Source organism: Phascolarctos cinereus, unplaced genomic scaffold (assembly GCF_003287225.1).
Source record: "Phascolarctos cinereus isolate Bilbo 61053 unplaced genomic scaffold, phaCin_HiC Scaffold_726;HRSCAF=1367, whole genome shotgun sequence".
Lineage (NCBI taxonomy): Eukaryota > Metazoa > Chordata > Mammalia > Diprotodontia > Phascolarctidae > Phascolarctos > Phascolarctos cinereus.
The window spans coordinates 358,000,220-358,012,514 of record NW_027556098.1 but is presented as its reverse complement, the minus strand read 5'-3'; the positions used below and the strand labels follow the sequence as shown (position 1 = coordinate 358,012,514).

At 46.4% G+C, this 12,295-nt stretch overlaps 1 protein-coding gene across 2 annotated transcripts; it reads left to right on the top strand.

Annotated features, from left to right (window-relative positions):
* Positions 1 to 1,433: 1,433 nt before the first annotated feature.
* MRPS15 (mitochondrial ribosomal protein S15) lies at positions 1,434 to 9,676 on the top strand. 2 transcript variants are annotated; one of them, XM_020983644.2, is made up of 8 exons: positions 1,436 to 1,671; positions 2,222 to 2,272; positions 2,787 to 2,865; positions 3,454 to 3,502; positions 4,880 to 4,964; positions 7,348 to 7,406; positions 8,725 to 8,916; positions 9,508 to 9,676. In XM_020983644.2, exons 1-8 carry the CDS (start codon positions 1,557 to 1,559, stop codon positions 9,610 to 9,612), a joined length of 735 nt encoding a protein of 244 aa, XP_020839303.1. In that variant the 5' UTR covers positions 1,436 to 1,556; the 3' UTR covers positions 9,613 to 9,676. The 2 variants fall into 2 exon arrangements, with proteins under 2 accessions (XP_020839304.1, XP_020839303.1); XM_020983645.2 differs by lacking the exon at positions 2,222 to 2,272 and having other exon boundaries at positions 1,434 to 1,671.
* Positions 9,677 to 12,295: the final 2,619 nt, after the last annotated feature.

Here is a 12,295-nt window from a genome sequence, read left to right as displayed (position 1 = left end):
TCTGGGGTAGTTGAAAAAGAAGTCATGGAAGGGGGATGGAACCAATCAAATATAAACTACTCAACCACAGAGACTGTTTCCAAGGGATTTGGGGATTGTTTGAAATATGAGATAACACAGGTAATGCACTTGTAAACCTTAAAGCCCTATAGAAGCCCCACAGCCTAGAGCAGGGCCAGGCATATGCCAGACACTGAAAAGAGGCTTGTTCTTCATTCTGGAACCCAATTTGTAGTCATGCTAAGAGGGCAACTAAAGAGATTTCACCACTAAACATATGCCCCAAAGAGGGTGATAACTAAAATAAAGCTTCCTTTCCAAAATATACATAGCAGCACTTTCTGTAGTAGCAATGAAATGGAAACAAAGTATATGTCCATCAGTTAAGGAAATGAATGGCTAAATAAGGTGTAGCACCTGTACATAATGGAATATCACAGTGCTTTATGAAACAATGAATGTTGCATACAAAGAAGACTGAGGAAGACATGCACAAACCAATCCACACAAGGTGAAGTAAGCAGAACCAAGAAAACAACATGCCAAATGCCTGCAACTATGTAAATGGGAATGAACAACAGTGAAACCATGGAAACTGAATGCTGTGAACAATGACTAAATCTGTCCCCAAAGATGAGAATTCACCTCCCTCCCTTCTTTGCAAATGTAGGGGAACTAGGGAAAACTAACATTCAACCTGGTTCATTGGTTGGTTAGTTCTTCTGACCCTTTGTTTTGTTTTATTCTTTGTTATAAGAGATAATTCTCCAGGAGGAGGGGCATTTAGGGTACATTGGGATGTTTAAAAAAAAAAAAGATATCCATCTCAAATGTCTTTAAATACTTGTTGAATGAATGCCCAGAGTCAGAAATTCCTCTGGAATCATAGAATGTCAGAGTTAAAAGAACCCTCTTTCCCTCTTTTGCTTTATCTCCAATTTATCCTGCATATAGCTTTTTGTACATAGTTGTTCAAATGTTGTCTCCCCCATTAGAGTGTGAGCTCTTTGAAGGCAAGGATGTCTTTTGTCTTCCTTTATATCCCCACTGCTTACCACAGTGCCTGGCCCAGAGTGGAACCCTTAATTAATGTTTATTCGGTGACTCACAGATGGGGGAAACTGAGGCCCAGGTTGGAGAATAGATCTGCCTAAGGTCCAGCCGAAGGCTCCTGCCTCTCAAGTCAAGGGACCACCACCAGGATCAAAGATGATGATGATGATGATGGTGGTGGTGGTGATAATGATGGGTAGTATTTATATAGCCTTTCGGGGTTTGCATTTAGATACAGAAAGGGGGGAGCGCAGGTTTAGAAGAGAATTGAAAGACCATCCGAGCCCACTCCCTAAGACTTTTTAAAAGAAGCCACCGAGGTTCCATCGATGCGCTCGACCATCCTCTGCTCCTGGCCACAGAGGCACTCGATTGGCTGAGCCTGGGACAAGATGGCTGCGCCCATGTGAGTCGTCCGCTCGCTCCCTGACGTTCGGCGGCGGCGGCGGCGGCGAGGCCCGAGGCCAGGCTGGGGAGCAACACAGGGGGCCGCGGGGGCCAAGATGCTGAGGGGGGCGCGGAGGGCGCTCCTGTGGTGCCGAGCTCAGGCCCCGGCCCTGGCCTGCGGGCCGTCGGCCAGAGTAACCGTGGGGCCTCCGTGCGCCCTGCGACCTCCGGGTGAGGGGGAGGGCGGGGCGAAATCAGGCGGCGAGGCCAGCGAGAGCGAGACCTGAGAGAAAGCGGGCGGAGGGAACTGGGAAAAGCGGGGAAGGGGGTGGGAGAAATGGGGCGGACGGGGAGGACCATGAGCAAGGGCTAGGGAAGAAACCAGGCGGCGGGGCCCGAGAGTAAGATGGGGGAGAAGTGGAACAGTGAGGACGAGAAGGAAGACTAGGAAAGAAATCAGGCGGAGAGGTCTGGGGGAGACGAGGGACAGAGGAGAAGGGCTAGGAAGGAATCAGGCGGAGAGGTTAGGGGGAGAGGAGGAACAGAGAAGAAGGGCCAGGAAAGAAGTTGGGCAGGGGGGCCAGTGAAGAAGGGGGAGGGGATGTGAAATCAGAGAGAGAAACAGGAAATCAGTCTGGTAGCTAGACCAGTGAACACTGGGGAGGAGAGAAATGAGGCCTAAGGAAAGGTCAGGGGATGAGGAGGGGTATGCTACCCAGACCCCAGCAGTCTGGGCTTTTAGGGGCCACTTCCAATCCTCCTCCTCCCTTTCACTTTCTAGGAAATGGCCTCCTCCTCCAGGCAGCGAGAGCCTATGCAGATAAAAAACCAGGTAGGTGACCCCTAGAGGCTCCTGCCCAGACAGGGCTGGGGTTGTCTGAGAAACTGAATGGGAAAAGCCCGGCCCCAGAGGCTTTAAGCGTGTCTTGGGGAGGAGAGAGGGGAGACTAGGGACGGACTCAGTGTCCCCATAATGGATCCCATGAAGGCAGTGGCTGTCTTTTGCCTTTCTTTGTATCCCTAACACTTAGCACTGGGCCTGCCACTGATTAGGTATGGAATAAATGTTTATTGATTGACTGATTTAATTGGGATACATAGATAGAAACTCTTGAACTTTAGCACTAGAAAGAGGCCTTAGTTCCCGAACATCATCTGAGCCCCTGCCATCTCCCAGTTTTGCACATAACTAAGCTGAGACTCCTAGAGACTAAATAACTTGCTCAGTCTTTTCAAATCCAGTGATCTACTTGGCCCCCAAGCATCCCTGGGGTCTTTTGGGGTTCACTGGGTGTATGGGCAGGGGTGAGAGCTGATCTCCTATGGTTTCCTTCTGTCCCTCTTAGTGACCCAGTCCAGCCAGATGGATGACCTGCCTTCCTCCATTTTGCTAAAAGATTACCAAAACGTCCCAGGAATTGACAGGTATGTATTATGTAATGGTCTGGAGGCAGAATGTGGGAGAAAAGAGATGGAGAAAGCCAGTTTTGAAGAACTGGATCCCCATTATCACAGACTTTCATTCTTTCTGCTGTTCAAGCATAGGAAGCTGGTCCCAATTTGGGGAAGTGGTTGAATGGGACTAGTTGGTGAGGACCCAAGATAACCAGAGAGCAAGCAGAGTGATCTGGAGAGATGGAGGCATTGGCCATTCTCTTCACTCACTGACTTATCATTGTGACAAGTAGAAAAATAAATGATCTGTGGTTTGGGGTATGTTCGGATGATCTTTCCTATATTCTGGTTAATATTGAAGTCCTGCCTCCTGTAACAGGACAGCCTCAGTTTCTTACTGTCATCCCAGTAGATCATTCTGTGTGGTCCTCCTAAAAGCGTAATCTGTCATTCTTCCAATTCTTAGGGAGGAAACCTCTCTTCTCCAGAGAGTTTACTGATCTGCTTGGGAAAGAGGTTCTAAGTTACCATGATTTTCCAGACTGACCAGAAATACGGGATTCCCCACCACCACCGCCATCCTGTCTGAAGTTCTTTACCATTGTGGTCTCCCTACAGGGTCGATGATGTTGTGAAAAGACTCTTGTCTCTGGAAATGGCTAACCAGGTGAGTACTTTCTCCCCTTTTCCAGGCTTTTTTTCCCTCTGCCATTCATCTGTGGCTCATTGTCAGAACAGGTGTGCCATGGAGTCTATCGTGTTTTCTCTCTGGTGTTTGTTTCTGTTAGCTCTAAACTCAGGCATAGATATGTTGCCACACCAAGTGTAGCTTGCCATCGTGAGATTGACACCGCTCAGCAGAATTATTTAAATTATTTCTCTGGGTTCATTTGTTTTGTAAGAGGAGGTGGCTAGAGGATTACTTTGGCCTCAGGAAGCCTGGGTCCTAACCCTGGGCCTGCCACTTTGTGATCTTGGACAAGTCACAGTTATCTGGGCCTCTATTTCCTGATCTATAAATCAAGGAGAATAGGCTCATGGATTGTAGATTTAGAGCCAAAAGGGCCTTCACAGATCAGGAAGTGCAACCCCTATACAAAGGAGGAAACTGAAGTTTGGGAAGTACAATGACTTGCTTATAGTCACATACTAAGTGGCAGAGCCAGGGTTCGAACCAGGGTCCCCTGACTCCAAAATCAGTGCACTTAATACTGTATTACACTGCCTCCCCAGTCACGGTCACACCTCCTCTGTCACAGGGAAGTGAGAAATAAATGAGACTGAAGTGATAAAGCATTTTCTATACCCTATGTGAAATGATACCTGATTTATAATTAAGTAACGGGAGGGAAGCACAGGTCCTTGCTTCTGATGATGGGAATGGTACTCCTCTCGCTTTGCTTTCCGTCCCCAGTGTGATGTCAGGCTCGTGTCCACCAACCTCAGTACATTATTTATTAAGGATTAACCTCAAACCCAGTTCTTCTTGGTTCCAAGGCCAACAAATTTAGCCACTACACCATATGGCCTCTGACAGATAGTGGCTGTGTAACTCTCAGCAAGTCACTTGGGCTCTCGATGTCCTAGGTCAGAGGTGTCAAACTTGCAGCCCACAGCAGTGCCGATTGCAGCCAGAAGTAGGTCAAAATGTAATTCAAAAATATTTAACAAAATGAATGCAATAAAACATAGATAATATTACATTTTTAAACTAAGACATTATGCATCCCACAAGGGTCCTTATATACATTTAGTGGCCCCCGTTTCCCTTTGAGCATGATACCACTTCTCTAGTTAGATCTCTTAAGATTCTTAGTTTTAGAGAAGGTACCCTCAGAAGCTCTCTTGCCTCTGTACTCTGGTTGCTTTTTACTGAACTGCCTTGGAATCAGTCATCTGTAATGCCTGGGGAGCAGTGGTGTGACCTTTTCCAAGACAGCCCTTAGAGTACAGTGCCCCAAGAGGTTTGAGAACATGGGGAAAGGAGGTGGAGTGTGTTCTGAGGATGAAAGGGCTCAGACTTTTTGGTTTGTTCCCCTGTCAGAAGGAGAAAATGAAGATAAAGACAGAGCAATTGCTAACCCAGATTACCCTAAACCCAGAAGATACCACATCCCTGGAAGCTCGAGGTTGGTCCAAGGGTGAATGGAGGGTGGGGGCGGGGAATGACCTTCCTCCCAACGCACATTCTAGGGTCCTCTTCAGCTCAGATGGTTATAGGAGCTGAAATCTGGCTTGGGCAAGGAAGAAAGAGAGTGACCAAGAAAAATGAAACTATCTTCTGTACCCAAAACTCTACTGGAACAATATTTATTAGCCTTGGGTGCTGTGGGTGTCACAGTTCTGTGTAAAAGGATGGTGATCTCCAAGGCACCTTTAAGCTATTAGTCTATGCTCTGTGTTCCAAGGTTCCTCCCAGCTCTGACATTCTGTGTTCGAAGGGCTCTCTCAGCTCTAACATTTCTGGGTTTTAAGGTTCCTTCCGACTTGAATTTCATTCTGTGACTGTTTAAGTCCCCTCCCCTCTTTGGGCACAGTCTCGTCTGTAAAATTAAGGAATTGGACTTGAGTGTCTGTAAGGTCTTTCCAGCTCTTGTCATGCCACTATCCAGGTTCTTGTCCCTTCCCCCACCTTGGCTCACTCCCACCTCCTACCTGGGCATCCAGCTGTTTATTACAGTTTCTTTTGACTTCCTCTCCTGCCCTTTGGCCAGTTTCTGTTTACAAGATGGTGAGTTTCTAAGTATCAGAGAGACCCACATGCAAGGTCTGAAGGGCCTGCCTGCAGAGCCTCCTAGCCCTGTGTGGGCAAGGTGACCTCAGCTTTCCCACTAGCATCCCACCTGTCTAGTCTGAGCATCACTGGGATGGCAGCAGAGCCGTAGCACCACCTGTCCCGCCTTCCCCTGCCTTGCTACTAAAGTACAACTCTCAGGACTGATAGTAAAATGTCACGTAATTTAAACAGATATTTTCTAAGGGCAAAGAATGTACCCAATCCCTTTGTTGTTGATGAGACACCAATAGGATTATTAATTCCTGCCAAGAACAAAATGCAAGTATTAATTCAGTCAGCAATACTAACCCGTGGACCACGTGTGAGATGCTTCTTAGCCACGTTTTGAGAACGTTGCTTTAAGGGAGCTGGTCCTTAAGCTAATCCTACCCCCAACCTCTTTTCACCTGAGCACAGCTCACTTCAGCTCTAGTTTTGAAAAAGCAGTGTCAGTCTTGAGAGAGCCCCGTTAGTCAGTGGTTTCTTGGCAAGGAACCATCGCAACCCCCTCTCAGAGCCACTTTCTCCCACATCTGCCAGAGCTGGGTTGTCATTGTTTTGAGGGCTTTTCCTCTGCGCCATCTTCTGCTTTTTCTGCCCTGCTTCGGAAATAGTAACATCATGTACCCACAGAAATGAAGCAAGAACTTGACAGAAGGATATGTTGGGGGTACTGGGGGCAGAGTGGGAACTGACGAGTGAGGAGGAATCGTGCGCTGTTAGAGCTGGCAGGAGCCTTAGAGAGTATCAAGCATCCAGAACCTTCCAAGAGAAGCAGGCAGAGAACCAGAGAAGGGAAGTGATTTCTTTGTCCAAGGTCCTGCAACTCACTGGTCTCCCATCTGGCCCTCAAGTCTAGGTCTCTTGACTCACAGGCCAGGCCTGTTTCTGTTGCCCCCCACCCTGCCCTCCCATCCAAAAGGCTTGAAAAGGGCCAAAGACCACTAGGGCTCCCGCAGCCATTGGGATTGTCAGGCCACTGACAGGTTGCAAAATATTAGCAGTTTACTAGCATTGCAGAGTGACTAGAGAGCTGGTTTTGGTTCATGTCAGCCTCTGATATGTGTATACTGGCTGCATTACCGTGGCCAGTGCTCCAGGCAAACCCCTAAAACTGAAGAGCTGAGGATCTGAATCCTCTGGGGAAGTTTCCATGATAGGATTCCATCCCTACCCTACAGAAGAAATGGTGGGTAAGGAGGTCAAAGTTACCTAAGTCAGGTGGCATTTGGGCTTTGATCTCTGAGCTCACCCTCAACTCTGTCAATCAGTAAACATTAAGCACCTACTGTGTGCCCAGCACTGCTAAATGCTGGAGATACAAAGAGAGGCAAAAGTCAGTCCTTGCCTTAAGGAGTTTACAGTCTAATAGGGGAGAGAACATGCAGACAAGTTTGTACAAACAAGCTATATAGAGGATAAATGATAGATAGGAAATAATTGACAGAGGGAAGACCCTGGCATTAAGAGGGGTTGGGAAGGGCTTCCTGTAGGAAGTGGGATTTGAATTGGGAATTAAAGGAAGCCAGGGAGCTCAGTAGTTGGAGGGAAGGAAGGAGAACATTCCAGGTCTGGGGGACAGCCAGAGAGAATGCCCAGAGGAAAGAAGTGGAGTGTCTTGTTCATGGAACAGCCTGGAGGCCAGTGTCACTGAATCAGAGCAAGTGTAAGAAGATTCTGTGACTCTTGAGTTCTGGCTGCTTGCTATCCTCACCTGTTGTGGTTTGGTATTATAGTTATAAAACTGACAGTCAAGATCCGAAACTATGAAGAACACATGCAGAAGCATCACAAGGTGAGCTGCCCCCTCCTTTCCCCTCCCACCTTTAATTTCCCCTCCCATCTTCCCTTCCCTCCTCCTTCCATCCCCTCCTCATTGGAGACAGATCTGATAGCACCTGAGGTCAAGCAGTCCTGGGTTAAGCTCCCACTTTGGGGAGGGGTTCTCATTAAACATTTGTTGGTTGGGAAAATGTGTTCTTCTTTACAACTAAAGTAAACTGGATATAAAATTTTGGATAGCTTGGATTAATCCTATTTCTTGTGCATAAAGATGCACACCCTTGCTTGCAAATGGGTGTTTCTCCTTGACATCCAATAGGATTTTTGCCCAGACATCAGCCTCTGTCAGATACTCAGAAATTAACTGAGTTTTCCAACAAATCAAACTAAATGTAATTTTATGGAGCATAATTGTATGATTATGAAACATAGCTTATATTAAATGTCCTTAAAATGCTACTTGACTATCTCTGTCAGTTTGTGCTAATTAAGATGACACTAGGTGGCACTAGTTGTCAGTACACTGGCTGTGTGACCACAGAACAATTATTTGACCTCCCTGAGCATCATTTTCTCAAATAGCAAGACAAGCACCTAAAGTATGTCCCTTCCTAGGTTTTGAAGATAGTGAAATAGAGTAGGTGACACACTTTGCAAACCTTAAAGCGTTCTCTCAATACAGCTGTTCTTGTTATTCTGTTCCTTCTGGGGAGCCTCCATCACAAGGGAAGGCTGAGGCCCAGACCTTGACTCCAGAGGCTGCAGGGTAAAGTAGAAAGTGGGCTGGATTTGGAGTCCAGGGACATAGATTGGAATCTGGGCTCTGCTGCTTAACCAGTTAGGGTACCTCAGACAAACCTCAGTTCCTCATATAATATAAAGGGATAGTGTAAATGACTCTGAGGCCCCTTCGCCTTTACATCTGTGACCCTGAAAATCTCATTGGCTACAACTCTTGAGTTTCTCTGCCTCTGCAGCATTGAGGCAGTGGGTAGATCCTTAGCTCTTTCTAGCTCATATCTGAGCTTGCAGATGAAAAAAACTAGAGTCTGCCCATTGGAAATTCATGCATTCAGCAGCTGTTATTAAGTGCTAGGAGATGGAACCTTACATTCTACTAGGGGAACCGAAACTCATTCAAGAAACCAGCCCCTACCACTCCTTTGTAAGGAGGAGCACAAGGCTTGATTGTTAAATCACAAATGGCAAGATTGCTATGTAGAGTAATGGCAGCCTAGGTCATGAGACCACCAGAAAATCCCATTGGTCATGGACCAGCCTTCCCTCACTCCCTTGACAGTTGACTGTTCACTAACTTGATGCTTTTACAGGACAAGGCTCACAAGCGATCTCTGCTTATGACCATTGACCAGAGAAAGAAGCTACTGAAAAAACTTCGGCAGACCAACTTTGAAATGTTTGAGAAGATATGTAAAGAGCTGGATATTGAATACACGTTTCCCCCTCAGTATCGCCGACCTGCACACCGTCGATTTGTGGCTAAAAAGGCTTTTTGTATTAAGGTAAGGATCAGAAGTCACTTTAATTGGGCTGGTGTGGAATGGGTTAGAGGAATAAGGAGCTCTCTGTTAGCCTAGTAGTACCGTGGAATAGCCTTCGTGGGCTTTGGTTTAGATGACTTTTTGTCATTTCGGCTCTTAAAACAATTGACCTACCAGAGAGGTGGCAGGTAAGCTACCCTGCAGGTAAAAAGGATGGGGCTTCACTTCCATTAGGGGAAGGTGCCCTAAGGAGAAAATCTGAATTAGGGGGAATTGAGTGCTGTCTTCAAGTATGAGAAGGGCTGGCATGCCAAGCAGGTGACAGATTAGACTTTTCTGCTTAGCCTCAGTGGAAAGCCAGAGGGTGAAGAGAAAATGAGGTAGAGAGAGGCAGGTTTTGACTTGATCTGTCAGCGGGATGCCCTACCTCAAAAGGCAGTAGTAAGTTCTCTGTCGCTGGAGACTGAATGATGACTTGGGCTGCAAGGGATTTCCCTATTGGGACCTCTTCCTCTTGATCAGGACTCCTCCGGATTCCATTTAGACACTTCCATGGATGAGGTGTTATTTATCCAGAATTCAAGGACCATTTCCTCCCATTTTCTCCAATAGGTTTTCCAGGAGGTACAGAAGCTGAAGAAGCTGAAAAAGCAGGAAGAAGCACTGAAACGTGAAGGAGCAAAGAGGCCAGAGAGTCAGGACGCTTCGCTCTCCTAGCCCAGGCTCCACAAATCCTGTGGCCCTTTGTCTAATAGAAAAAAATAAATTAGGTCAAAACTTAGTGTTCTGTATGTCCTGGCTGAATATGGGGAAGGATGGAGTTGTAGACGTGAGAAAAGTGAGAGAGACTTCGCCAACTATGTAGCTGAGGGCTCTTCTGAGGGGCCTGCATCTGTCTACCAGCATGCTGGCTCCCAGGACACCTCGTTTTTCTTTTGCTTTTCTTTTTTTTTTTCTTTTTTGCAGTGTCCAAGCTGTTTTGAGTGTTTTAATGAATAATATGACAAGTCATTACATAGATTAAAACAGTTACTTTCTAAGGGCAGGGGCCCCTTCAGCTCAGAAGGCCCAGAGGTGTCATAGAAAGCACCAGATTGAGAGCAGGCTCTAGGTTTCTGTTCCAATTCTATACCTGCAGGCTGGGTGACCTAGAGGAAATCACTTCCATCCTCTGAGCTTCATTTCCTTCATCTGTAAGATGAGGGAGTTAGAGTAGATGGTTTAAGGTCCCTTCCAGCATCCTGTGATTATAGTTTCAAGGATTACAAGTTGGAAATTATATCTCAGCCCAGCAAATACTAATTAAGGCTATGTGTGCCCCAGCCCTAACCAGCCCAATCACACATATTTATCCTTGACCATCAATGAACAAAACATTATTGAACATCTACTGTGTAGGAGGCCCAATGCCAGCAAGAGCTGGGGAAATGGGGAGGAGGGTGGAAAGAATTGGGGTACAAAGAAAGAGAAGGCATAGCCTCTGCCCTTGAGGACCCAACTGTCAAGTTAGGGAAATAAGAAATACATGAATAAATGACAATAGGACATAAGGGATGGATGAGCGATGGGGATGGTAAATGTAGTTATCGTCCATAGCAGGGGAAAGTCACCAGGCTGCCAAAGTAAAGAAAACCGCCCCTGTTGGGGAAATGGGACCTGGAAGGAGGGGAAGGGATCTGACAGTCGAGGAAGAGGATGACCAACATAAGCAGGAGCAGAGGGTTCTGGGAAATGGTGATGTAAAACAGGGCCAAGAGCAAACTGAGGGTCCCGAATGAGAAGTTTAAACCTTATCACAGCACTCCCGACTATACATACGTGCACATTTGTGAGTGTGTGTATGTGTACCTTAAAGGGGGGTGTCATTAGCAGCTGGAGGCCCAGGAAAGGCCTGGAATAGGTGGTGCTTGAGCTGGGTCTTAAAAGAAGCCTCTCATGCTAAGTTGGAGGTCTCCCCTGCATTCTGGGCATGGGGAAAGAGCCAATTCAAGAACAGCTATACAACAGAGTACCTTGATAATAAGAGTCCATGGAGAGGAGGAAGGAGCCAGGTGAAAAGCTTTAAATTACAAATGAAGGACTTTTTGTGGTCCTGGAGGTAACTGGGAGCTGCTAGAAGTTACTGAACTGTCGGGTTGACATGCTCAGAGCTACACTTTAGGAAAATCGCATTGGCAGTTGAGGGGAGGGTAGATTAATGTGCGGAGACATTTGAGGAAGGGAGAAGAATTGGCTGTTGGAGTAGTCCAGGTGAGCTGGTGATAAAGGCCTGAATTTGGGTAGTGACTTAGTGTACCTGTACTAGACATCTTTGGAAAAGCCCTGAATAAGTCTTGGCAACTGATAATTAGCTGTATGTGGGGTGAGTGAGAGAGGAGTTGATGGTGCCCAACTGCGGAATCTGGGTGACTAAAAAATCAGTGGTGCCCTCCACAGTAATAGGGTTCAGACGAGGGGAGGGTTTGCAGAGAAAGATAATGAGTTGTGTTTTGGACATGTTGAGTTTCAGTGGAACACCAAGTTTGAAGACATTTGACAATTTGGGATTGGAGCTCAGGAAACAGACTGGAGCTGGATAAAGACATCTAGAAATCGACTGCATAGAGATGCTTATTGAGCCATGTGAACTGATGAGATCTCCAAGGGTGAGACTAGAGAAGGCCCAGAGTTAGTGAGATAGACATAGATGAAGATCCATCACAAGAGGCTGAGGAGTCATTAATGAAGAACCAAGGGATTAGAGAGTGCAGAAGGAGATCAATGGCATCAAAGACTGTGGAGAAGTCCAGGCTGAAGCCATTAGATTTAGCAATTAGGAAACCATGGTAATTAGAAAGAAGTTTCAGTTATGATGAGATCAGAAGCTAAGATTGCAAGGGATTTAGAAGAGGAGTATATGAAATGAGAAGGGAAGGAAAAGGGGAAATTTGGCAAGTGGCTGAAGCCAGTGAGTTTAGGTGTGAAGGACTGCTTTGCTGTAATGAAGAGCCATTTGAGATTAGCTAGCATAGATTTGTATTGGGCCCAGTCAACATTTCGATGATTCCCTCTAATTCAACTTAACAGTATGTGAGTAGGAAGGAAGGAGGTAGAAGTGATAGTAATCCGGGTCGGGATTTGGTTCGGCATGATAAGCAATAGGATAAGGAGCAAGAGATTCAAGAGGAGAGGATTGTGTAGGATTGGACTGGTTCACCAAAAGGTCAAGATTGGCAAAAGTATAAGCAAGGACGATGGCCTGGCACAGTACTAAAGGGTACAAGGATAGATTATAGGTCACAGGATCAAAGGTAAGTTTAGGAAGAGTGAGACATAGTAAAAGCTGGAAAAATAAAAGAATATGATCAGATAAAGGAAATACAGAGCTCTTGAAGATCCCTTCCTGGAAGAGAGGGACTCT

What these genes read in the sequence shown, in the direction of transcription:
- MRPS15 (XM_020983644.2), top strand. Translation starts at nt 1,557, where the DNA reads ATGCTGAGGGGGGCGCGGAGGGCGCTCCTGTGGTGCCGAGCTCAGGCC. An exon ending in GTGCGCCCTGCGACCTCCGG is followed by an intron (nt 1,672 to 2,221) that starts GTGAGGGGGAGG and finishes TTCACTTTCTAG; the next exon opens with GAAATGGCCTCCTCCTCCAG. An exon ending in AAAAGGCTTTTTGTATTAAG is followed by an intron (nt 8,917 to 9,507) that starts GTAAGGATCAGA and finishes TTTCTCCAATAG; the next exon opens with GTTTTCCAGGAGGTACAGAA.